The sequence below is a fragment of the Aspergillus terreus genome, genomic scaffold (genome assembly GCF_000149615.1).
Source record: "Aspergillus terreus NIH2624 scaffold_7 genomic scaffold, whole genome shotgun sequence".
NCBI lineage: Eukaryota > Fungi > Ascomycota > Eurotiomycetes > Eurotiales > Aspergillaceae > Aspergillus > Aspergillus terreus.
This window is the reverse complement of record NT_165930.1, coordinates 631,505-653,894: the sequence shown is the minus strand read 5'-3', so window position 1 is coordinate 653,894 and position 22,390 is coordinate 631,505. Positions and strand designations below refer to the sequence as shown.

General features: G+C 52.9%; 8 protein-coding genes across 8 annotated transcripts; 5 read left to right on the top strand and 3 right to left on the bottom strand.

Moving 5' to 3' along the window:
- Window positions 1–3,153: 3,153 nt before the first annotated feature.
- On the top strand, window positions 3,154–5,060 carry ATEG_05161 (bZIP transcription factor; the record flags this gene model as incomplete). The annotated part of the gene is made up of 2 exons (XM_001214339.1): window positions 3,154–4,129; window positions 4,180–5,060. The coding sequence occupies 2 exons, from the start codon at window positions 3,154–3,156 to the stop codon at window positions 5,058–5,060; spliced, it is 1,857 nt and encodes a 618-aa protein (XP_001214339.1).
- A 1,006-nt stretch (window positions 5,061–6,066) lies between these two features.
- Window positions 6,067–9,297, top strand: ATEG_05160 (ribonuclease Z; the record flags this gene model as incomplete). The annotated part of the gene is made up of 1 exon (XM_001214338.1): window positions 6,067–9,297. The coding sequence occupies one exon, from the start codon at window positions 6,067–6,069 to the stop codon at window positions 9,295–9,297; it is 3,231 nt and encodes a 1,076-aa protein (XP_001214338.1).
- A 314-nt stretch (window positions 9,298–9,611) lies between these two features.
- ATEG_05159 (putative acid phosphatase) lies at window positions 9,612–11,593 on the bottom strand (the record flags this gene model as incomplete). Its single annotated transcript, XM_001214337.1, has 6 exons — window positions 9,612–10,531; window positions 10,632–10,966; window positions 11,013–11,164; window positions 11,335–11,369; window positions 11,429–11,441; window positions 11,504–11,593. The coding sequence occupies 6 exons, from the start codon at window positions 11,591–11,593 to the stop codon at window positions 9,612–9,614; spliced, it is 1,545 nt and encodes a 514-aa protein (XP_001214337.1).
- A 794-nt stretch (window positions 11,594–12,387) lies between these two features.
- ATEG_05158 (uncharacterized protein) lies at window positions 12,388–15,372 on the top strand (the record flags this gene model as incomplete). The annotated part of the gene is made up of 2 exons (XM_001214336.1): window positions 12,388–14,158; window positions 14,279–15,372. The coding sequence occupies 2 exons, from the start codon at window positions 12,388–12,390 to the stop codon at window positions 15,370–15,372; spliced, it is 2,865 nt and encodes a 954-aa protein (XP_001214336.1).
- Window positions 15,373–15,467: 95 nt separating this feature from the next.
- ATEG_05157 (uncharacterized protein) lies at window positions 15,468–16,748 on the bottom strand (the record flags this gene model as incomplete). Its single annotated transcript, XM_001214335.1, has 3 exons — window positions 15,468–15,626; window positions 15,680–16,515; window positions 16,574–16,748. The coding sequence occupies 3 exons, from the start codon at window positions 16,746–16,748 to the stop codon at window positions 15,468–15,470; spliced, it is 1,170 nt and encodes a 389-aa protein (XP_001214335.1).
- A 525-nt stretch (window positions 16,749–17,273) lies between these two features.
- On the bottom strand, window positions 17,274–17,625 carry ATEG_05156 (uncharacterized protein; the record flags this gene model as incomplete). Its single annotated transcript, XM_001214334.1, has 2 exons — window positions 17,274–17,312; window positions 17,347–17,625. The coding sequence occupies 2 exons, from the start codon at window positions 17,623–17,625 to the stop codon at window positions 17,274–17,276; spliced, it is 318 nt and encodes a 105-aa protein (XP_001214334.1).
- A 906-nt stretch (window positions 17,626–18,531) lies between these two features.
- Window positions 18,532–19,947, top strand: ATEG_05155 (GTR/RAG family Ras-related GTP-binding protein; the record flags this gene model as incomplete). Its single annotated transcript, XM_001214333.1, has 4 exons — window positions 18,532–18,537; window positions 18,715–18,965; window positions 19,018–19,701; window positions 19,755–19,947. 4 exons carry the CDS (start codon window positions 18,532–18,534, stop codon window positions 19,945–19,947), a joined length of 1,134 nt encoding a protein of 377 aa, XP_001214333.1.
- A 1,191-nt stretch (window positions 19,948–21,138) lies between these two features.
- On the top strand, window positions 21,139–21,976 carry ATEG_05154 (putative heme/steroid binding domain protein; the record flags this gene model as incomplete). The annotated part of the gene is made up of 2 exons (XM_001214332.1): window positions 21,139–21,390; window positions 21,461–21,976. The coding sequence occupies 2 exons, from the start codon at window positions 21,139–21,141 to the stop codon at window positions 21,974–21,976; spliced, it is 768 nt and encodes a 255-aa protein (XP_001214332.1).
- Between the last annotated feature and the right edge of the window lie 414 nt (window positions 21,977–22,390).

Sequence of the window (22,390 nt, the reverse complement as noted above, 5' to 3'; positions counted from 1 at the left end):
TGATGTTTATCTGTCGTGTAGGATGCTGTCGTATATGTGTATGCGTTCATTGTGTAATATGAAAATTGGGTTTGCCCTGCTACACTGTTGAATATATTTATGAATTAAACAACTCGCCGATTCCGCTCAACACATGACAGATGCTCTTACAGTTGAACTAGGATTATATTGGACGACGCCATGGTCTTTTGTTAACCCTGCACATATCGTGAACCAGTGTTAATGTGTTATGGGCCATCGTTGGGGACAACCCTTGACATGGAGAAGCCATCCAGATGATGCAGTCTGTGCTTATCGGTTCCAATTACGGTTATGAGATACGTGACACCAGCGTCTTACAATAGACTACGACTTGTGAAACACAGGACTATAATAGGAAAAGAAAAGACTTGAACACGATGGTGAGAATACGAAGCAGCGTGGCTGTGCATGGATGTCTATAAACATACTCTTAGTGATGATTGAGTTAGGCTGCTAAATTGTCTATAAGTCTACTAAAAATAGGGCCATGCTTAGTGCTTCGATTTGCATAGACTTTGCATGCTTACTCTGATTTATTGGCTGAAGATACGGTGTGCAAGTAAGACCAGGTGATAGCAGATATCTTATGCGTATACTTCGCATACAATCCGCAAATCAACTGCTCACAAGGCTTCTGTGTTGTTACATGGCAGCAAAGGAAACCTCTACTACTTTGAGTATATCGTCCGTGGCGGCGAGGCGCATTCAGCGCATACGTAACTCTCTAGCAAGAACGCCTACCTATGGGAAGCACAAGAACTCGAATTTTGCATATTCGTGTCTAGACCGGAAAATTTTCATGCCGAACCTCTTGTATATCAGTCTAGACTATACCCGCTCCGGGTACCCAGTCCCATGGGTGCAATTCGGCATACGCACCCTCCGGTGTTATCTGATCGGACGATCTAGACCGGCGAGGCCCTGGTGGCTCGGTTTTGTCTTCTTCTCCTGGAGTATCTCCGAGTTGTCCGGTTGCCTCAATCTGAGGCTGAGCCGTCGTTAGCGATTCTACCACCTGGATGGTTATGTGGGCCCAATACGAACGGTGAATCTAGCCTTACACTCAAACATGCGTGAATCTCTAGTCGGTGGCTTACGTGGTTCTTGTGGTTGTTCTCCGTGCAGGCACTGGCAGCCGATGGTGGCGGTATGGGCTCATAAGAGGGTAGCGTGTTGTTTGTCGATGGCCGTTCACCGACAGTCAGGAGATGCTGTTGCAAATGAGATTAAAAGTCTCTCAACACAGGCTACAATGTGATAATATGATAATTGCGGTTGTAGAGGCACATGCACCATACACTGTAACTAGGTAAACATTTAGCAAAGTAATATTATCACCTCTAGACTCAAGCTGTTATCGGCAGCAATGGCCACGGCGGTTCCGGCTCTTCTCCGGAGCGCCCTAACTATTGTTGCAGCAAGAAGGGGAGCGATCAACTGTACCGACGGGCAAGACCCAATCGGCGGCGGGAAAGACGGACAAACGACTTAGTTCTGAGACAAGAGTTGTTAGAGGAAGGCAAAAAGTCCAAGACCACACGATGCGCCCATGGAAAATGGGAGGCTCGATGCTGCATGAGTGGCTGTGCCGTTCGACAGGAACCTTGAGCCGGCGCCAAGCTTTGCTTGCAGTGATGGATAGTGCGCCCTCGACCCACCACTCTCCACTGCATCCAGTGGGAGAGCGAGGATGGGAAAGAGAGAAGTGGATAAGTTTCTCAGGAGTCGAGAATCAGTTCATCGGGGGCGCCCTGTTGTATTCTAGAAGGGCCGGAGGGAGGGTTTTCCGAGTGAGAACCAGAAGGGGGTTTGGAGGGCAACTGGACAGATATCATCTGGATAGGAGGAGAGGGGCCATTGGATTCATCTTTTGCGGAGCTGAAACAATGGTATGTGATACTACCCATACATAAATCATGGTGAATGGTCAATGGACGGCGAAGCATTCTTGCCACTGAGTGGACACCAAATGTTTTGGTTGTTATTATTATTATGATGATGGTGGTGGTTGTCGCCAGGGCATTATCATTATTATTCCCTCCTATTCCGCCTGCTTAGTCACAGACACACATTCTGATTGGTCTTATCGACGCCATTGACATCACCGGGCGACCGACGGCCGTCCAAGGAAAATTCCAATCCTGAGTGGCAGAGGAGAAGTCAACTTGAAACGGCAAAGTGTCACAGGAGGCAAAAATCCTGGACCGGCAGTAAGGTAGTATTATGATTCCTCCTACTGGATCAATTTCTCGTTGGTTTGATTAAGGTGGGCTCCTATCAAGGGGGCGGCTCGGCATAACTCCTGTTTTGGGTAGTGCAGGGTCGTATTTTCTGCACAGTACTCAGGATACAATAGGTAGAAGTTCGGCTGGGGAAATGAAGAATAAAATAAAAAAAAAAATAAGACAACATAAAAAATAAATAAATTAAATAAAATCAAAGCTCAAAAGAACGCAGTGCCTAGATCTTTCACCATTATTGGCGATCTTCCGGATGGTTAACTAAATCCAGGAGACAGGAACTGCGAAAGGGAAAGTCGTAGGGTCAGCCCTAAGACCTTCCCTTCTTAGAAACTAGGACTGCGACGGCAGCCAATCGGCGGGGCTTAGTCAGCGGAGGACGCGCAAGCCGAAGAGTTACCTGAGGATTTCTATTCCTGGCGTGGGGAAAGCAAAAAGGTTCCCCTGGACTCACCCTACCGCAGTAGTGGAGATTCCATCCCATCCATCCATTCCTCCCTCTCCTTTCCCTCTTATCCCCCCTCCTCTCGGTGTTCCTCCAACTTTCTCATCTCCTCCTCTGTCCAGACCTCTTTCTTCCCACGTCGATCTCCCACTCTGGTTTGTTCCTCGACCAAACCATCCGTATCCTTGGTTAATTTCATTATCTTCCATTCTTCTTCCTTTCAACGTCCTCTCTCGGTGTCCTTTTCCGATCATCTCTCTTCCTTTTTAGATTCATCCTTCCCGCTCCTCGCCGTTCGCTCCCCCTACTACTCTCGATCTCCATCTCCCTTCTATCTCATCCGGATCCGACCGATATTACCACCCCATCGACGGTCGGATATCGTCTGAATCTCTTCTCAACATCCCTCTCCCCCACTGAGGAACACCTCCACACAGCAATCATAACATGGCTGCCTTGACGGAACAGCCGCCTGTGGCTCCCTCCACATTCGACCAGGACATCGACTCTTTCCTCAACCTCGATCAACTCACCTATACGTCCGCAGAGCCATCTCGCTCGAAAACTACTCTGACCTCCCAGCCGGCTATTCAAAACCCCGAGTTTGTTGCCAACAACCAGTCTCCTGTCATTTTCCAGGGTCCAAGTCATCAATATGACGAGCATAAGCAGCAGACTGGCCTTCCCCCGGGCGCCCTGGCTCAAGCCATGACCTTCAATCAGATGAACGGCATGGGATTCGGCGGTGCAAGCCCCGGTTATCCGTTGAATGGCGACATGATGTCGAACCCTCCGATGAAGCGGGAAGACTCTCTTGATTTCAACTCTTTGCCCACTCGGAACCCGTCTGACATGGACCTGGAGTCCGACAGCATGAGCGCCGTGCCCGGCTACTACTTCTCTCCCAACCCCAACAACAAGAACCAGTTCGTCGACCCCAATGCCCTGGGAGGCCAGGAGGTCATCCCCATGGGCCCCTCGACCCAGGTCGGTCGCATGTACCCCGGAATGCATCAGCAGCAGGCTGCGATGGCGCGGGCTGCCCAACAGCAGAAACACCATGAAATGATCCGCCAACAGCAAATGCAGCAGCAGCATCAGCAGCAGCAGCAACAACGCCGGATGGATGAGCATATGCAACAAACGGCGCCGTCGATGGACCAGACTCGTGCGCCGAACCCGGTGGTGGATGAGCGGATCTCGCGACTACTGCAACAGATGCGTCAAACCTCAGTTACCTCGCCTGATGAGACTCCCTCTCCATCGGCTCTCCCGCAAATGACCAAGGCGAAGAAGGACGAACAGGAGATGGATGAGGATGAACGACTGTTGGCCAGTGAGGAAGGAAAGAAGCTCAGCAGCAAGGAACGCCGTCAGCTCCGCAACAAGGTGTCCGCTCGTGCTTTCCGCTCGCGCAGAAAGGGTATATTCACCACGAATTTTCATACCACCACGCACTAACTCTACGTCTAGAATACATTGGACAGCTTGAGAGCGAAGTTGCCGCCAAGACCAATGAAGCTCACGAATTGCGCCTTCAGAACCGTGCCCTCTTCGAGGAGAATGCTCGTCTTACCGACCTGGCTCGCATGCTTCTCTCATCTCCCCACTTCTCTCAGTTTCTTGACGAGATGAACGCGAATGGGATCCCCTTCAACAACCCAACCCAGCCGGCTCAACCGCAAGCTCAGCCGTCGCAACCCCAGCCGCAGCCGCAGCCCCAGCAGCACCCCGTAATGTCGCAGCCGCCCATGCAGTCCACCATCCCCAAGGAGGCGACCCCTGCCCATCCTACCCAAGACTTCACCACGTCCCAGACCCCCCACGTCGGTATGGTCATGGTTCCTCAGCAGACCATGGACGTTTCTGCTATGAACCTCAACAGTGGGTGGAACTCGGGTATCGACATGAACTACGCGAACGCATCCGTCTTTGCCGTTTTGGAAGTCCCTGAACCCCCGGCCATCGATACCGAATATCTGTCTGGAAAGGGCTCTGGTCTCGCGTCTTACCTCCCTCAGCCGCCTAGTGCCAAAGATGAGGCGCCCGTCTTGGAGCCATTGCCCGTCGCAGAGCGTCCTACTGGCTCGGACATTGGTGTTGAAGACCCGGAATATGAAATCGATGAATCCGATCCCGCCTTCGCCCTCTTTAAGGACTCTCCAGCCGCAGCTCCTGTTGATGCACTGTTTATCTCCTCTTTCGATGGTCTTCGTTCCGACAAGCCTGCGCCGGTCTACGAACTGATCGTGGAGAACGAGTCCAGGGCAGGGGGGCGTCAGTTGGCTCACTTCTGTCATGACATGGAAGCTGCCTTCCAGCGTGTTTCCTTGGTGACCTCTCATCTTTTGTGATTCCCCATATGCATTTGAGCCGTTGAGATTAATCCTTGCCCTGTATTTTTTTTTCCCCCGTCTCATCCTTGCGGCAGTCCGAGTACCGATCTACTGGATGTGCCTTTCTTTTGTAGACTTCTACGGTTTCCTTTGTTCATGATCTTGTGACTATATATGGCGTCTAAGCCGTTTGACTCGGCTGTCTTTTTCTCCATCTATTATTTTCTCTATCTTGCTATCTGGTGTTATCGGGTTTGAAATGGCAGCCTGGATGGATTGGATTGGATTTTGGAATTCGGATACCTGTGGATTGGGACTTTGAAGAACCCATATTAGGAAGAGATTCAATTTGAAAAGTCTTGAAACATTGATTTATGCGATACCGACGCTTTGGTAGATGTAATTTTTCTCCGATGATGGAGGATGTGTCATCTGGAGTTTAGTCTCCCCGAGCTCACGACGGCGGCTCCTTTCCCGACTGAGATCGCCTCCCCAACTTCCTGCTCCACTTCGCCGCAACTGCGATCCTCACTCAGTATCTATTTTGTCTGGCAATGAGTCTGCTTTAACGTCTTTCTCTCTCTCCCTTTCCAGCTGTAGACTTTCATTCTTCAGCAAGTTGGCTTCCCTTCGTCTGTCGCGAGGGCTGTTCACGAGAGCCTTTCGCGGGACCCTCGCCCCATCGACAACCCGCACTCCGATTTTTCTGCCCACCTCCCTCTCACGACTTTATTCCTCCATCAAACCTCCTGTCTCTAAGCCGAGATCGCCTTCTCCAGACGGTTCCGGATCCAAGCGAACGAAGGGCAAATACCGATCCCCTCAGAAACAATTCTCGCGCGTTCGGCGGCCTCCGTCGCCGAAACAAGACTTCGATCCATTTTTCGAGCCGGGAACCTATATTCTACGAGCCCCCAAAGTCAGGCACCGACAGGCAAGAAACTACATCCTATATAGTCCGAGCGCCCATAAGAAGCTCACTGGGTTCAATTTCCTCCCCACGCCGCCCACCGGAAATCATCCCATGAAGTTCTACTTCCAGGTGGTGACGACGCCCACCGCCGACACCCCCGGCACGTCTGTCCTTCTCTACTTTCCCGATAAGCGGTATTTCTTCGGCCAAATTTCCGAAGGAACTCAGCGAGCATGCACCGAGCGTGGCGTCCGGCTGTCCTACCTCACCGATGTCTTTCTGACAGGCCGGATGGAATGGGCTAATACGGGCGGGCTCATCGGCGTGATTCTCACGCAGGCGGATACCCTCGCCAGTTCCACTGCAGCCATCGAGACGGCCGCGCGCGAGAAGCAGGCCCGTCGACAGAACAACGCTAAGGATGGATCTACCCAGCCGCAGAAGTTGGAGCATGGCGTTCCCTACGCCGTGGAAGATGGTCAGGCGGTCGCCCAGCGGGGCAGACTGACGATTCATGGGCCGCGGAACCTGGCACATACGCTGGCGACGGCGCGGCGATTCGTCTTCCGGAAAGGGATGCCCGTATACACGAAGGAGTACGACTCGGAGACCATGGCAAGGACGATGCCGGGGACCGAGGACCCGTTCGAGAACCCTACGTGGTCCGATAGTAACATCAAGGTGTGGGCTATGCCGATTCGCCCGGCGACGTCGCTCCCGCCGAAAACCGCGTCGCGTCAGCCCAGCCCGCAGAGTCCGCGGAAGAGGAGTTTGGATGAATATGAGGAGCGGAACGTTCCGTTGGACCCGATGGATGAGCACACCAAGAACCAGATTATGAGACAGACCGTTATCACCGACATGTTTAACTCTACGTGGAGGATGGATGCATTGGTTGAAACCCCCCTTGCCGAGGTGAAGATGCCTGCAGTGATGTTCGTTCGCAACCCTGAGACCAAGGACCTCGATCGATACACGGGACCTCTTCCCGGTAGTGGCGAGCCTCTCCCCGATATTAAGGTGCTTGTTCGCCAGCCGTGGCCTGGAGCGACGGTGGAGAAACTCCCTCCCACGACGTGGTGCGACGAGGCTGTCTCGTATATCGTGCGAAACCACGACATCAGAGGGAAATTCCGCCCGGACGTCGCGAAGAATTTAAATGTGACTCCTGGGCCCGACTATGCGAAATTGGCGAGAGGCGAGAGCGTCTTGTCCAAGGACAATCAGACCATCACACCGGATATGGTCCTGGGTCCCACGCGGCTCGGGAAAGGACTTGCGATTATCGATCTGCCTACACCGGAGTACGTGGACGGGCTGGTTAACCGGTCAGAATGGAATTCACCCTCCGTGACGACGAATTTGGAAGCCTTTCTCTGGATCCTAGGCCCTGGAGTGGGTGACCACCCCCGTCTGCACGAGTTTGTTGCCAAGATGTCCCACTGCAAGCATACCGTATCGAGCTCCGACTATTCCCCGAACTACCTGTCGTTGGCAAGTGTTGCAGGGTCATCGGTGCGCATGGCGCAGTTGCGGAAAGAGAACTTCCCCGTGCCAGTTCACGACAATGTGACGATCCCCCAGCCTGGAACTCCCACGGCGGGAACAGAGATTGCAAAAATCCCATCTTTCGAACCTGTCGAACCAGGTCTTGTCATCGACATGGAGCCCAAGTTCGTCCTGAACCGTTCGGAAGTCATGCCATTGTTCAATACGTCGAAAATCGCGAACAAGATGCCCCGGGCTGTTGACCAACGAATGCGCACAATTCAGAAGCGAATCAAGAAGCCCGAGTTCCAGCAAAAACTGGAGGACTACCGCAAGGGCCTCCCCGGCGCTGATGTAGAGATCATCGCTCTTGGCACCGGATCGTCCTCTCCATCCAAATACCGGAACGTATCCAGCACTCTCCTGCACGTGCCTGGCTACGGCTACTACCTCCTTGACTGTGGAGAGAACACGCTGGGCCAGCTGAAGCGTGTCTTCGAGCCCGAGCAACTCCGAGAGGTCCTCCAGAACCTTCGCATGATCTGGATTAGCCATCTGCACGCAGACCACCACTTGGGTACGGCGTCTTTGATTCGGGCCTGGTTCCATGAGAACTACCCCGACGGCGTCCCCCACACGACCGCCGTGGAGACTGACATGGCCAAGATCCTGAACGAGAAGCGTCTCTTCGTGGTGTCTGAAGAAATGATGGTCGGCTGGCTTGAGGAGTATGCTGGCGTGGAGAACTACGGATTTGGCAGGCTGATCCCTCTCAGCGCCAACCCAGACCTAACCAACGGCGTCTACCGCACTGAGCTTCTTTACCGTCACTGCCGTGCTGATGGCTCCTACCCAGGTAGCGAGTCCGACGAAAAACCCCAAATCACTTCTCTCCGCCTCGACGATGACACCTCCCCTCTCACCCCGCTCCTCCGTAAAGCCACAGGTCTCTCCAACCTCCTCGCGACGAAGGTCTCACACTGTCGCGGCGCTATGGCCGTCTCGCTCGTCTTCCCAGACGGCTTCAAAATCTCCTTCTCGGGCGACTGCCGTCCATCTCCGATTTTTGCGGCTGTCGGCCACGGCTCGACTGTGCTCATTCACGAAGCCACTTTCCAGGATAACATGCAAATGTCCGCCATTGCAAAGAAGCACTCCACTGTCGCCGAGGCTCTTGAAATTGGCCGTCGAATGGAAGCCCGCTCCATCCTGCTCACCCATTTTAGCCAACGCTACCAGAAGGTCGCCCACCTGGACAAACAGGACGCGTCCGTCGCCGCCAAACTCGACCGTCAGGTCGTCACTGATCAGCCTCCAGTTTCCAACGATGTTCCTGACATCCCGGACAATGAGCCCGGCGATGCAGCCCCGGAACTCCAGGGGCCTGTGGACTCCGCGCCCGATGCTGAACCCCAGCTGCCGTTGAAGGCGCCCGTCGTCGCTGCCTTCGACTACATGCGCGTCCGTGTCGGCGATATGCCGCTTGCGCAGGCATATGCGCCCGCCGTCGGAAAGCTGATCGATATCTTCGAGCGCGCTTCCGCCCAGGAGACCGAGAAGGCAAAGCTGGAGCTCGAAAAGCAGATGGCGGTCAAGGCGGAAGCGAAGAAGTCCAAGAAGAAGTTGAAGCAGGAGAAATTGGCGGCTGAGTCCGCTAAAGCTGCCAAGCCGGCTCAGCCTGCCGATTCTACGAAACCTGCTGGGTCGGAATCTGCTGTACCCGCCGAGGCGCCAGCGGACGCGAACAAAGAGCCGAGCAAGTCCGTCTGGAGCGCCAGCGAAAGCGAAAGCGGTTGGGATACCAGCGGCAGTGACAGTGAAGATGCAGCACTGTCTAATGAAAAGAAGCAGTAAAGCGAAACAAGTGGGTTCGGTTGATCCCCCTTATATACTATCCATACACATTGTACATTCATATACTCCATGCTCTCGTACTTTGGGTAGATACAGAGATAATGCTCTATTGTGGTCGCAACTCCTGTACATCACTATTAAGATATTGATCTTCGCTATACATGTGAGCATCCAAGGCGTTTCTTTTCTTCACAAAAAGTTCGGATAAACCAGTTCTCTCCTTTCTGCCGGTCTCTATCTCTCTTATTTCCCGAGCATTATAAACCAGATATTAGGGTTGGAATGGCACGGAGATGTCCAAAACAAGACGTGCTCTAGAATCCCGCAGGGATTTTCTCCTTGTTGTCCTTACCGTAGAGACCCTGTCCAAGGTTCTGTACACACTCGTCCCGCCAGCTCTTGGGCGTAAATTTATCTACAATCTCCTTGAAGGCGTCCAGCGTGCAGAAAGTGTCGTCGCCGGGCAGGTGGTTCTCCGCTCTTGCAGCGCAGCCCGGGATCCGAACGGGGTGGTCGTTGTACCGGATGCGGACATAGTGGCTCTGCAGTTTCTGTCTCGAGGAGTCGGGGAGGGACGACAAGGGGGCACGGGCAGTTTCAGACGGAGGCAGAGGCTGAGCAGGAGTAGACGAGGACGAGGAGCCCTTCAACACGGAGAGGACGCCATCCTTCTTCTCAGTGGAGTGGTGGGTAAGTTCGCCGAGGATGGCACCGGCTTCCTCACGCAGAGTCTTGTGCTCCGCTTTGGAGAACAGCTCGATGGCAATGGACGACGTGAAGGGTGGCCAGCGGTGGTCGAATGCGCCGAGACTGCCCAGGATCGCGGCGAGGGTGGTGTCATGACATCCGCTGAGAGCGAACTTGATCGCCTTACCGTTTTGGAGCGAGCCCGATGCCGAGGTCTCGCTGCGCCAGCCGCCATCCACGGCGTGGCTAACCATGCGGTCGACCACGTCGCCCATGAGTGCGCCGATGCCGAGCTTGCGGTACTCGTTGCTCTCCGTGTAGCCGGCGAACCATTCGTCGACGGCGATCTGGTTCAGATATTCGCGCGCGCGCTGATCGTAGAATTCCGCTGGGAGGCGTGTGGCCGGGCCATGGGCGTCGGTGGCATTGATGGTGTCTGCGATACCTGAGAGTCGGGGGTGGGAGTCCACGGCGACCCGGGGGGACGCCTCGGGCATCCATTTTGAGAGGAGGCGATTGAGGTAGTTCATCTGTTCCGATTCGTTCCCTGTGGGTGAAGCGCAAAACGTCTTCGATAAGCCTCGGTTTCCTGGGTTGGATGTGTAGTCGCAGTGTATGCCTTGAGCTACTCGCGAAGTGTCACGTACATCGTTGTGCAGCCCGGTCTGCGAAGAGCCGGGAAAGCTGTCTAAAACGACGGCAATTGCCTTCATTCGGGAAGAGGGTCTCTTCAGAAACGGAGCGTCCGACGATAACGGGTGGAGGAAAGTCCTGGGTGCGTGCGCTGGGGGGATACATGCCCCAGAAGGTTTGCTGGAGTGATTCGAGGGCTCGAGGGATGGGCGTTGCGCGGAGATACATGTCTTCGGTGTCGGACTTGATCTTCGGCATAAAGCCGAGTTGGTCGATGTAGAGATGGCGGAGGCGCTGTCCAAGAGCATATGTCGTTTCTCGTCCTCGGTCGGTCAATTCGCCGTGTTGACTAATTGGAAACCGACGCCGTCAGCCGTTTTGTTGGAGGGGCCTACTGGGATTCAACTTGCCAGATACCCTCTATCTCGCCTGTGGCACCAATCGCCACGACAGACTCGTCTTTGTTGCCGAATGCCTCCATTTTGCGCCGCCATTGGAAGCTATTCCATGCGGATACATCCTGGTTGCTTGCGGCCATTTGGACCATCTGACGCGCAACATTGCAATACGGCCAATCTTCACCGCACAGAAACCGACAATCAGTCACGAAATATCCGGGTTTATACGGGGGTCATGTTGGGTCGTTACATGGAACTAGGCCTGCCTGTAGGGTATTAGCTTTCATGCAGGTGACGGATCGGCGAGAGCGATGCATACATTTTGAAACCGCGATGAGACGGGGGTCCGTTCACCTAAAGTAGAAGTTAACATTTGAACCAATTGAGCAGATACGTAGCCCATATGAGCTTACCATGGCGAAGAAACTGTCAATTCGTTATTAGCTGGGGACTCATGGACCGAGGCTCTATGACATCGGAGAACGTACCACTTGGACCAATTGAAGCTTCAATTCCCGCGGATAGAGCTGGGAGAGCTCCTCCTGGGAGTAGGGTTCACGGGGCTTCAGGGAGGTCATGGATAGGAGTGGAATCGAGCTGGGGTTGAGGTATGAAGAGAGAACAAGAATGAATGTGAATCAGATCGTTGGAGGAAGCATGACGCCAGCGGACGGTTGGCGCCGCAGCCAATTGCCGGCTACAAAATGGGTCACATGCACATGCACTCCACATGCGAAGTCCCGATGACGTAAGCAGTGTCTATCAAGTAGTTACACCATCACTGTCCAACAACTTCTTCTCTTCTCCCATCTATCTCATCATTTATAAGTCCAAAGGTCCTCCTCGTCAGTTATTCTTCCGCTTCTGGAAGGATATAATTAGATCTTGAAGGCCATTATGATCATGCTACTACTCCTAAGTGGGCGTCACTGCTCCCATACATCGGGTTCAAGGAAGAGACCAGTGTGAAACATACCATATGGCAATTGAAAATCACCTGGAATCCGCCAGAGGATATACAGCACATACATACTTGATAAAGGCCTCATGGTTTCACTCTCGAAAGAGATTGGCCCCTAATATTAGGGCGTAAGCCCCGCAGTCCTCGTATCTTATGCCGAACACGAAGACCAATTTTCATCCTCGGAATGGCCTCTTCCTTTCTACATAAAACCCTTCTTCAGCATGTCGAGGCCAGTGATTTTGAGTGTTATATCAGATAAATCAGGGGTCTGATTTCCAACCCAGCGTGTGCTCTTCTTTTCAACTACACTACACGTGGAAGTGCATGCGGTTGCCAAGTATTCAACCGGGATAAAGGCAGTCAATCCAAGGAAAAAAAGGGGCAACAAGAACAAGACGCCCTCTCATCATGCGGCTGATCCATATTGAAGACGGTGGCCACCAATTGTCCATGACAGAGGTCAACCGAGAGGTCCCCAAGTATGCCATTCTCTCCCACACATGGGGCGCAGAAGAAATCACAATCGACGACATGAGGAACGGCCGCAGAATAGATAGTGGCGGGTATCGAAAAATCCAAGAGTGTTGCGCAACCGCCGCTAAAAACAACTATCAATATCTCTGGGTGGATACATGCTGCATTGACAAAACCAGCAGCGCAGAGCTATCCGAAGCGATCAACTCCATGTACCGTTGGTACGAAGAAGCGGATGTCTGTTACGCCTATCTTTCCGACGTCCCATCCGTCAATTTCACTGGCAGCAGATGGTTTACGCGGGGATGGACACTCCAAGAGCTCATTGCTCCGAAAGAAGTAATATTCTTCGACAAGAAGTGGAACGTCTTGGGGACTAGGGACAGCCTCCAGCTTGAGATCCTAGAGCGCACCAATATTCCTCTGGGGATTCTTGACGGGTCCCAAAGTCTTGAAACGATGAGCATCGCTCAACGCATGTCTTGGGCCTCGGAACGACAATCAACCAGGATCGAGGACATCGCCTATTGTCTGATGGGTATCTTTGGAATAAACATGCCATTACTCTACGGCGAGGGGGATAAAGCCTTCATCAGATTGCAAGAAGAGATCATGAACGTCTCCGACGACCACACTATCTTTGCCTGGAAGGATAGCGGTGGTGATGAAAATGACGGTGGGCTTTTGGCCAGCTCTCCGGCAGCCTTTAGGGAGTCGAGTGACATCATTGTTAGGCCCGGGGCCTCAATCTCAACAAAGACGCCATGGCGGCTAGACAATAAGGGGCTTCATTTAGAGCTTTATACGATGGCAGTAGGTCCAGATGGCTTAGTTCTCGCTGTCCTTCCTTGCACGGAGGTTGGAATGGAGGACGACTGGGTGGGGATCTACCTCAGAGACAAAACCCTCACTATGGATCATTTCGAGAGGGTTGGCAAAGATGAGCTGGTCCCTGTTGATCTCAGGCTATTTCGACCAGCCCAGTATCCTTTGCGAATGCTATGTGTCCAGCGTCAGCGTCTTGCATCCGCGAGAAGAAAACCTCTCAGCAGGAGAAACAAACAAGAGGCTCCACCAACTGATTCACAAACCACCCAGCTGGCTCTTTATAGCCCACCTGATGGTTCTCCAATAGAACAGCTGCCAATCTCGTCTCAACCCGATGGGGGACGTTCAGTGCTCTCTTGCGCAGCTATGGAAGGGAATATACAACGGGCATGGTCCCTGTTGTCTCAGCCTAGAGTTCGGGCTGATCAGCCAGATAATCATGGCCGAACACCCTTGTCATATGCTGCGGAACGGGGGCATATTGACCTGGTCTGGTTGCTTCTGACCCGGAGTGATGTGAACCCGTTCTCAGCAGATGTTCATGGCATCACGCCTGTGCTTTACGCCGCCCGGAACGGGCATCACAAAGTAGTGGAAGTACTTCTTGCTCGAAAGACCAGCCAGAATGACATATACGATAATCGCAGACGAACCTTACTGTCCTATGCAGCGGAGGGCGGCCACGAGACCACAGTCCATATGCTTATTTCCAGAAGTGATTTCGACCCCGATCTCGATGATATGGATGGCCGGACACCACTATCCTGGGCATCACAGTGTGGCCATGGTACAATTGTCGCACTTCTGGCTGAGCATGGTGCCGACATTAATGCCACTGACGTACATGGGAAGACGCCGATATGGCATGCTGTTGCAAGTGGGCAAACAGATATAATGCACAAACTCATTGATCTGGGTGCCCACATAAATGGAGACAATCCATTTTCGCTACCAGCAGTGATCAGGGGCACCAGAGAAGAGATAATATGCACATTAGCTCCGCACAGTGTCTCTTTCCATGCAAATGATGAGTCTGGGAGCGGCGTTCTGGTCTGGGCTGCAGAGAACCAGTATCAGACGCTTCTCGACATGCTGCTGACTAGTGTTGCGGACATCGACCAGCCAGACAAACTTGGAAGGACTATACTATCATGGAGTCTGGAAAATGAAGCGACAGATGTCTTCAGTAAGATTGTCGCTTATGGTGTCAACCTAAACGCGGCCTGCATGTGCCGGCCGGGACAGGCGGATTCAGACTCCGCACCTCGACAAACCCCTCTGTCTTGGGCTGCTGAAACACATCGCTATGAGATATTCAGAATGCTAGTCACACATGGGGCTGACGTGAACCCACCAGGGACTTTTTTGCCCGGTATCACAACTCCGCTACACTGGGCTGTACAGACAATAAACGAAGATCTCTTCAAATTCCTCCTGGAGCACGGTGCTGATATGTATGCACGGGATATATATGGATGCGCGATGCCGATCAAGGTCGCCTTAGAGGAGGAATTGGAAAATTACGTCCGCATACTCCTCGACCACGGCGCCGACCCCAACTTTTGCGACGAAGACGGCGATACACCACTATACGCCGCTGCATATCGAAAAGGCAAGGATACCATGCAACTTCTTCTTGAGTGCGGTGCAAATCCCAACATACGGGACAGAAGCTCGGATCCTTTGGTATATTACGCGGCAAAGCAAGAGCTGTACGATATCATGTCCCTGTTACTCTCGCATGGAGCCGACATCAACCAGTGTAATCGACGTGGAGATTCACCCCTCGCGGCGGCCATCGAAAATGACGATAGGAAGATGGCTAAGCTCTTACTCACGCATGGAGCCAACCCAAATACAGCGGACTCTGACGGGACGACGCCGTTGATCGACGCTGTCAGGAACGGCCGCCATGCTTGCGTTGCTCTGTTGCTCGAACATGGGGCTGATGCCAATGTCCGTGACGGCTACGGCACACCCGCGGTTGTGGAAGCCATGTTTGACGAAAAGATAGTCAGGCTCCTGATTGCGTATGGAGCTGATCCACACGCGCAGGATGAGGACGGAAGATCCGCATCGAAGTATGCGTAGGGGCGGTTCAAGTCAAATCATGGAGAATTCGTGATGAAATTCTTTTCTTTCTAAATCCAATCATGTCGTATAGACAATTTCCGGAATTTCAATGCTTAAAATGGACTCTGATAGTTGCGGAAGACACCAAGAGGCTGCGCACATTGGAGAATTCTCTGCAAGAGAGTAGGATAATCCCATCCAATGGCTGCAGCTGCTAAAGCAGTCAGACTCGCCTGATCCTCACGCCCAGGCCGGCCCGGGCCCGTCATATTCTAGATAGCGATTGTTAATTTTCTGGCCCAAGCCCCTGTATAGCCCAGCTTACCGGCTTCATATTGATATCGAAAAGAGCAAACCGCGACCCCGGCTCGAATCGTCGCGCATCCACTCGAATCGGCGCCGTGGCACCTATAACCTCGGCTACTCGCGCGGACTGCCTCATAAGCTCAGTAAAGGAAGCGTCGCCCATCTCGACCGGGCTAACTGTCCGGGAATTCGCTGTCACAGCCACGACTCCGTTGTAAGGCGCAATGCCGTCAGCGTGGTTGAATCGCACGACCGGCGGCATGCTCCAGTATTCAGGCCGATCTGGAGACGGTGGCATGACCGTTACCGTCGCCTCCTCGCCACTAAGGAACTCTTCCACCATGACAGTGGGCGATTCGCGAAACAGGGCCTCAAGGTGTTGCCGCAAGTCTGTCGCGCTGTGACAGACCTTGACGCCGTGGCTTCCGCGGCCGCGGATCGGCTTACCCACAACGGGATACTGGCCGATAGAGCGAATGACGCTGTCGACATCGTCGGAGCTTGTGATAATCCACGAGCGCGGCAGCGTGAAGCCGCCCATTTGACCCAGCTTTCTATTGAGGTATGCCTTGTCGTCGAAATTCTCCACGAGGCCCGGTGGCTGTCCCACGACATACAAGCTGGATGCAAATGCATTGAGCGTGTCGGATGCTTGCAGGGGATGAGAATTAAAGAGGATAGTGTTAGCCCACAGATGTGTGGCTCCTTTCTGCACCGCACGCTGGATGCCTTCGGCGGTGTCGGGAAAACACCAGCCTTCATGGTCCCTGTCCGAGGGATGAACTTCCGGAGTGACTACAGTCACCCCCTTGGCCCGTAGGTTGTAGGCAATATCAGCTCCAGAGTCCTGGTAGCCTTTGGGAATGGTAAGTAATCGAGATTGACACCACCAGGATATTGTGGTGGAACTCACCGCCAGGCTTGCGGGGTTTACGAACACCGTTGATGACCGGGGGGTCGATGTCCTGGAATAGAACAGCTACAGCCGAATTTTGTTTAGGATTGGCGCTGTAACAACGTGTTTCCAGCGCTCGTGGGATGTTGCGGCTGCACTGAGCTATACGGGTACGCCCGGCTTCGGGGAACATGGTTATGTTGTCTCTGTTGGGAACGCGCACAAGCCAAGTAACTTTAGATAATCATGTATCTCGAGAGTCCTGTGCATGACAATCTAGAGTTGACAGGATTTGGGATGGACCGAGACAAGAGAGAAGATAGGATGGTTGGTGTAGATCAAGAGGAGCTGGCTGCTGCAGGGTGGAGCAACTGGCAGGAAGGCTTTCGGCACATCTCCGATGACCGAAGACCGATGCCCCGATGGCCCTCGTTGTCGCCTCTACGCAGTACGGTGTATACTATCTTTGTCTTATGTAGTTGGAAATTATTCATGTTTAATTCTGGTCCTGGGGAGATGTGTATCATTTGTGTTAACCCAACTCTGTTAGCCATCATGTTGCATTTAACACCCGGGGGAAATTGTATTCATCAACTGGGGATATAGAGAAAGTAGCATAGCATGAGAAACAGCATGTAGAATACCAACAACGCAAACTGTTGGGACATTCTAATCTCAACATGATTCACAGGAATGCTTAGGTTAGCTTCGGAGTGACCTACAACCCATTGGTCTTCTTGTTGGTTGTTAGTGCAATCTGTGCAATCTATATGTGTCTGTGGACGCCATACCACCAAGGCACGGCTGCTGGACACCTCGTCTTCCTTCAAGTCATGTACCAAGCAGCTACCAAAAAGAGCTTGGAGATGCTTCACTGGTACAGCTAGGCTTTGGCTCTGGAAGGAACGCATCATCGACAAGCTGTTCTCGTAGTCGGCAAGTTCTTCCGCTAATGTTTTGGAGACATTGCGACGCTTGGAAGGCTTGAGCACCAGTTCATCCAATCCATCATCAATTGGATATTTTGGGTACATTACCCATGCTTCCGATAGCGAGGTGAGTGAAGCCATACTGTTGCATGTTGACTGACTTTCATAGTCTCAAAGAGTATGAATGGGCTTTATATATCTCCGCAAACAAAGCATTGTGGAGTGCCATGCCTTTGCCACCATAAATATTGCGGGAGTTTCCGTGCCATCTGTAGGAACTTTCCAACTCTGTTTCACTTAATGGCAATTCTCTTTCCTGGTTTGTAGCATGAAAAGCAAGACGACGTGCTGATAAGCGATACGAGGCGGAGATGATCGCCGTTGATGGGGAAGAGCAACAGTCGCCCTGACAAAGAAATGCCAAGCCTGCTCTTCGGGTTCCCGGTCTTCCTGGCTAAACCGCACCACATCCCCAACCACCATCAAGAATCATCTCAGGAGCAGATATCGACTTCCTCAGGAATTCCCCTCGCTCCTCTCGATCTCCCGGTGACGCGCAGAGACACATTCCTCCGTTGCTGTGCTCGCCTGTGTCTCCTCCCAGGATTCCCCGCAATCCCCTGCGCCGGTGATCAATCCCACCTACCAGGGAGTAGCCGTGTATACTACCTCATGTGTATGACATATCCCAGGGACCCTGCTGTAACTGTGTGATATCTTTCTTTTGAGCTGGCTCATTGCGTCCACTATGGGTCACAGCGGCTGCTGAGTGCACTTGACTGGTTTTGTTTTGTGCTGCATGCTTCAACAGCCCCCTCTTGTGTAATAGATTCTTGTTCAAATTGCGTGATCGATCAAACGACCGTGTTACACGAGTACGGTGGCTCATTGTGAATTCCTGTATAGAAGTGATCTGGTGTTCTCGGCGTCAGAGGCTCTTCACAAAACTGGGATCTTTCTCGCAGCCACTTTCAATCCTCCTTTTCCTCCTCACCACTCACTTTACCTCGATCGTTGAGCTTTCCTACGACAGTGACAGTTGACAGCATGGAGGTAAGATCTCAATTCTTTGCATTTAAAACTATCCATGACACTACTGCTGCCGTTGGACTGGCGGTTCCCTGGTCCTGGGAGACCTTGGACCAAGCCATACGCCCTTGATCATACCGGAAACCCATCTAAACTCCCCTCGAAAACAAGAAACAGCTAACGTTGTTCTTGCACGTGCAGTCGCCCACTCAGCCTGCTCAGGCGAAGCCGGGTGAGGTGTCTACAACCAAGCCGCAGGATCCTAAACCCCGTCTTCTCCTGATGGGACTTCGTCGGTATAGTGTCCAAACTCTGGAGTCCAATCATGAGGACAGTTCTGACTTGGATAGGAGCGGCAAGTCCTCCATCGCCAGCGTGGTCTTCCACAAGATGCCCCCCAACGAAACTCTTTTCCTGGAGTCGACCACTCGTATCCAGAAAGATTCCATCCAGTAAGCGTCGTATGCTACTCATACCTGACTTGTTCTAACGGAATGAATGCAGCTCGTTCATGGACTTCCAGGTCTGGGACTTCCCGGGTCAACTGGAGTACACGGAGCCGTCGTTTGACCTGGAGGCTATTTTTGGCAGTCTCGGGGCCCTCGTCTGGGTCATTGACGCGCAGGATGACTATCTGGACTCGGTCGCCCGTCTGAACCGTACCATCCTGACCGTCCAGCAGTGGTACCCAAACATCAACATCGAAGTCTTCATCCACAAGGTTGACGGGCTGTCGGACGAGTACCGCACCGACACTTTCCAGGATATCGTCCAGCTGATCTCGGATGAGTTGAGCGATAACGGATACGAGAATGCCCCGGTCCACTACTACCTCACTTCCATCTACGACTACTCGGTCTTTGAGGCGTTCAGCAAGGTGATTCAGAAGCTCATCCCCAATCTGTCGACTCTGGAAAACCTCATCAACACTCTCGCCAACAACTGCGGCTTCGAGAAGACCTATCTCTTTGACGTGCTCAGCAAGATCTACATTGCATCCGACACTCGTCCGGTCGACATGTCCTGCTACGAGATGTGCTCGGATTACATCGACGTCATCGTGGACATCTCTGAATTGTATTCGTGGGACCACCCGGACCGCAAGCCCAAGGGGGACCAGAACCAGGAGGCTGAGAGCCACGTTGTCCTGCACGACGAGACCATGATCCACTTGATGGAGATGAACAAGTCAGTCCATCCGTCTTGATTCTGCCACCATAAACTGCTGACACTCGTTCTAGATACCTGTGCCTGGTCTCTGTCATCAGGAACCCCGAAGCGAAAGAGAAGAAGGGCCTCATCGACATGAATTGCCGTACTTTTCAGGAATCTCTCAACGAAGTTTTCTCGCGTAGCTGGGAACAAGAGGCAGAAGCGGAACAGGGCCCCGAGCAGGGTAGCCTGGAGGGTGCGGTGCAGGAGCCAGACAACTGAATGTGCAAAGCCGTCGTCGCTGCGTCTCCGTGTCGCTCCGAAGAGTAACACTCGACGCCTCGGTTTTTTCTACGACAGAACGTTTACGACATAGGATGGGATGGATCGATCGGACCAGCATACATTCACTTTGGGAATCCTGTCTGATTGGGGCACTGGCAAACCGCCTACCGTTAGGCTGCAGCTTGGGATGGCGCTTTGGGAGTACAAAGGATGATGGATGTTGGCCTGTAGGATCATAAATCCAACCCCAGGTATCTTGAATCAATTCAATTGAGAATGAGTGACTTTTGTTGCAGGTCATCTTGACGTTGAGGCATTCAGGCAGCAAAAGTCATGAGACCCACTTCTTTTTCCCGCTAATTTTTTTTTCTTTTTGCCGAACTACAAAAGGCGCGCGTTTCTTCCTTTCCTTCAACTCTCTTCTCTTCCAGCTTTCAACTCCAGCTCTGTCGAATACTCTGCTGCTGGCCAGCAACACAAGCTTAATGCAGCTTGGGAATGCACTCTAGTCTCGGCAATCCAGGATCTTCCTCTTCTTGACTGTACTAACTTATGGTGAGTGGTGACATTGTGTCCAGCACCCCCATCTCGATGATGAAAATTTTTTCCTACATTCGCAGTTTCCACGCTAGCCGTCGTTTGAACCCATTCTAGACGTGCTCTGTGCGCAATACTTCCTTGGATGTCTGAGAGATTTCTCACTGTTGTTTATTCACTCATTGCTGGTTGGCTGTTGCTAACTTGGATCAGACTCTAGGCGTTTACCAGGGCTTTTATGATCAGGGATAATACTGTTGGAAAGCTGTGTCTATATAAGAAGGAGATCTCCGTCGGGCGCATACGAAGACGGCGCGTCGGGAGATACTGGAAGTAATACTGGGCCTATAGAAACATGTTGATTCTCTTTGACGTACTACTCCTTAAGTGACAATGGTTATCGCCTGGTATGGTAGAAAGAACCGTATGACGCGATCACGTAAAAACGGTAGTAAAGAGACGAGATTCAGCCAGAAGGAAACCTTTATTTGAAAATCCCAGACGACCGTTGAACTACCGTGTCACACCATCCACGGACGGAGATCGGCAATTCGACTATCCTAGGTAACTACCTAGGTAGCTACGTACCTTGAACATAAAGTCCCCTCCCCTCCCAGCAACAGACAACACTCACCCTTCACCCCCATCGCAATGCCTGAATTGCGCCAAAGACAAGCTCCCTCCAGCACGGAGCCCCCCAAGTCCTCCCACGCAGAGTCCCGACCATCCCGACACGATCGCCGCAATGAAGCCCGCGGCATCAGCGTCCTCGACATCCTGCGTGTGCTGGTCACACTGGTCGTCGCCTCCTGCGGCCTGTCGTATTACATGACCTCGTCAGAGTCGCTACTCTGGGGTTACCGACCGTGGTTTACGCGGTGGCCGGTGCTGTCTCGCTACCTGGTGCGATCATCCCACTCCGCAGCAGACAGACCATCGTTCGACCCAGCTAACCAACAATCCACACAAACAGCAAGGCCCTCTCCTCCTTACCCCCGACCAGCTCGCCGTCTACAACGGCGCCGATCCCGCCCTTCCGATCTACCTCGCCGTCAACGGCTCCATCTTCGACGTCTCCGCCAACCCGCTCGTCTACGGCCCGGGCGGCCACTACAGCTTCTTCACGGGCAAGGATGCCACCCGCGCCTTTGTCACCGGCTGCTTCCAGGAGGACCTGACGCCCGACCTGCGCGGCGTCGAGGAAATGTTCATCCCCATCGATGATCCCGACGAGCTGAAGACCCTGAGCAGCGGCGAGATGAAGATCCGCCGTGAGCAGGACCGTCGGCTGGCTGCCGCGCGCGTGCGCCAGCAGGTCCAGCATTGGGAGAACTTCTTCCGCAACCATAAGAAGTACTTTGAGGTTGGAAAGGTTGTCGGCGCGGAACCCGAGGCCGGGGAGCCGCGGGAGCTCTGCCAGGCTGCGAAGCAGCAGCGGCCGAAGCGGAAGGATATGAAGCGTGCGGCGGCCAAGGCGGGACATCCTTGAACTGCATATCCAAATGTGTTTCGTTTTGTAGTACTACGTGTGTTTATACCAGCAGGCCTACATTCGTTCATTGCAATAGCACCGTCTCGTTTGATGTCATTTACGTGGCACGTTCAGTAGCGCGACCAGTTCATTCACTTTTGAAATTGATTGATCGAACCACTATACATCATTCGCCCAGCCCAACTTCCGAACTTGAGAGATATCATTCGTAGCAAGAGGAAAACCGCGAGAAAGAACTAATGCGAGGAGATTTACTCGGCGGTAACGGCACGGGCTGCAAAACATCAGTTAGCGTCGATTCCCATCGTCCACCGCGCGGAAAGGAGGCGTACTGTAGATGTTCATCTTGGAGTGGCCGACAACCTTCTTGATCTGGCCCTTCTCCTCGAGGTCAGCAAGAGCCTTGCGGGC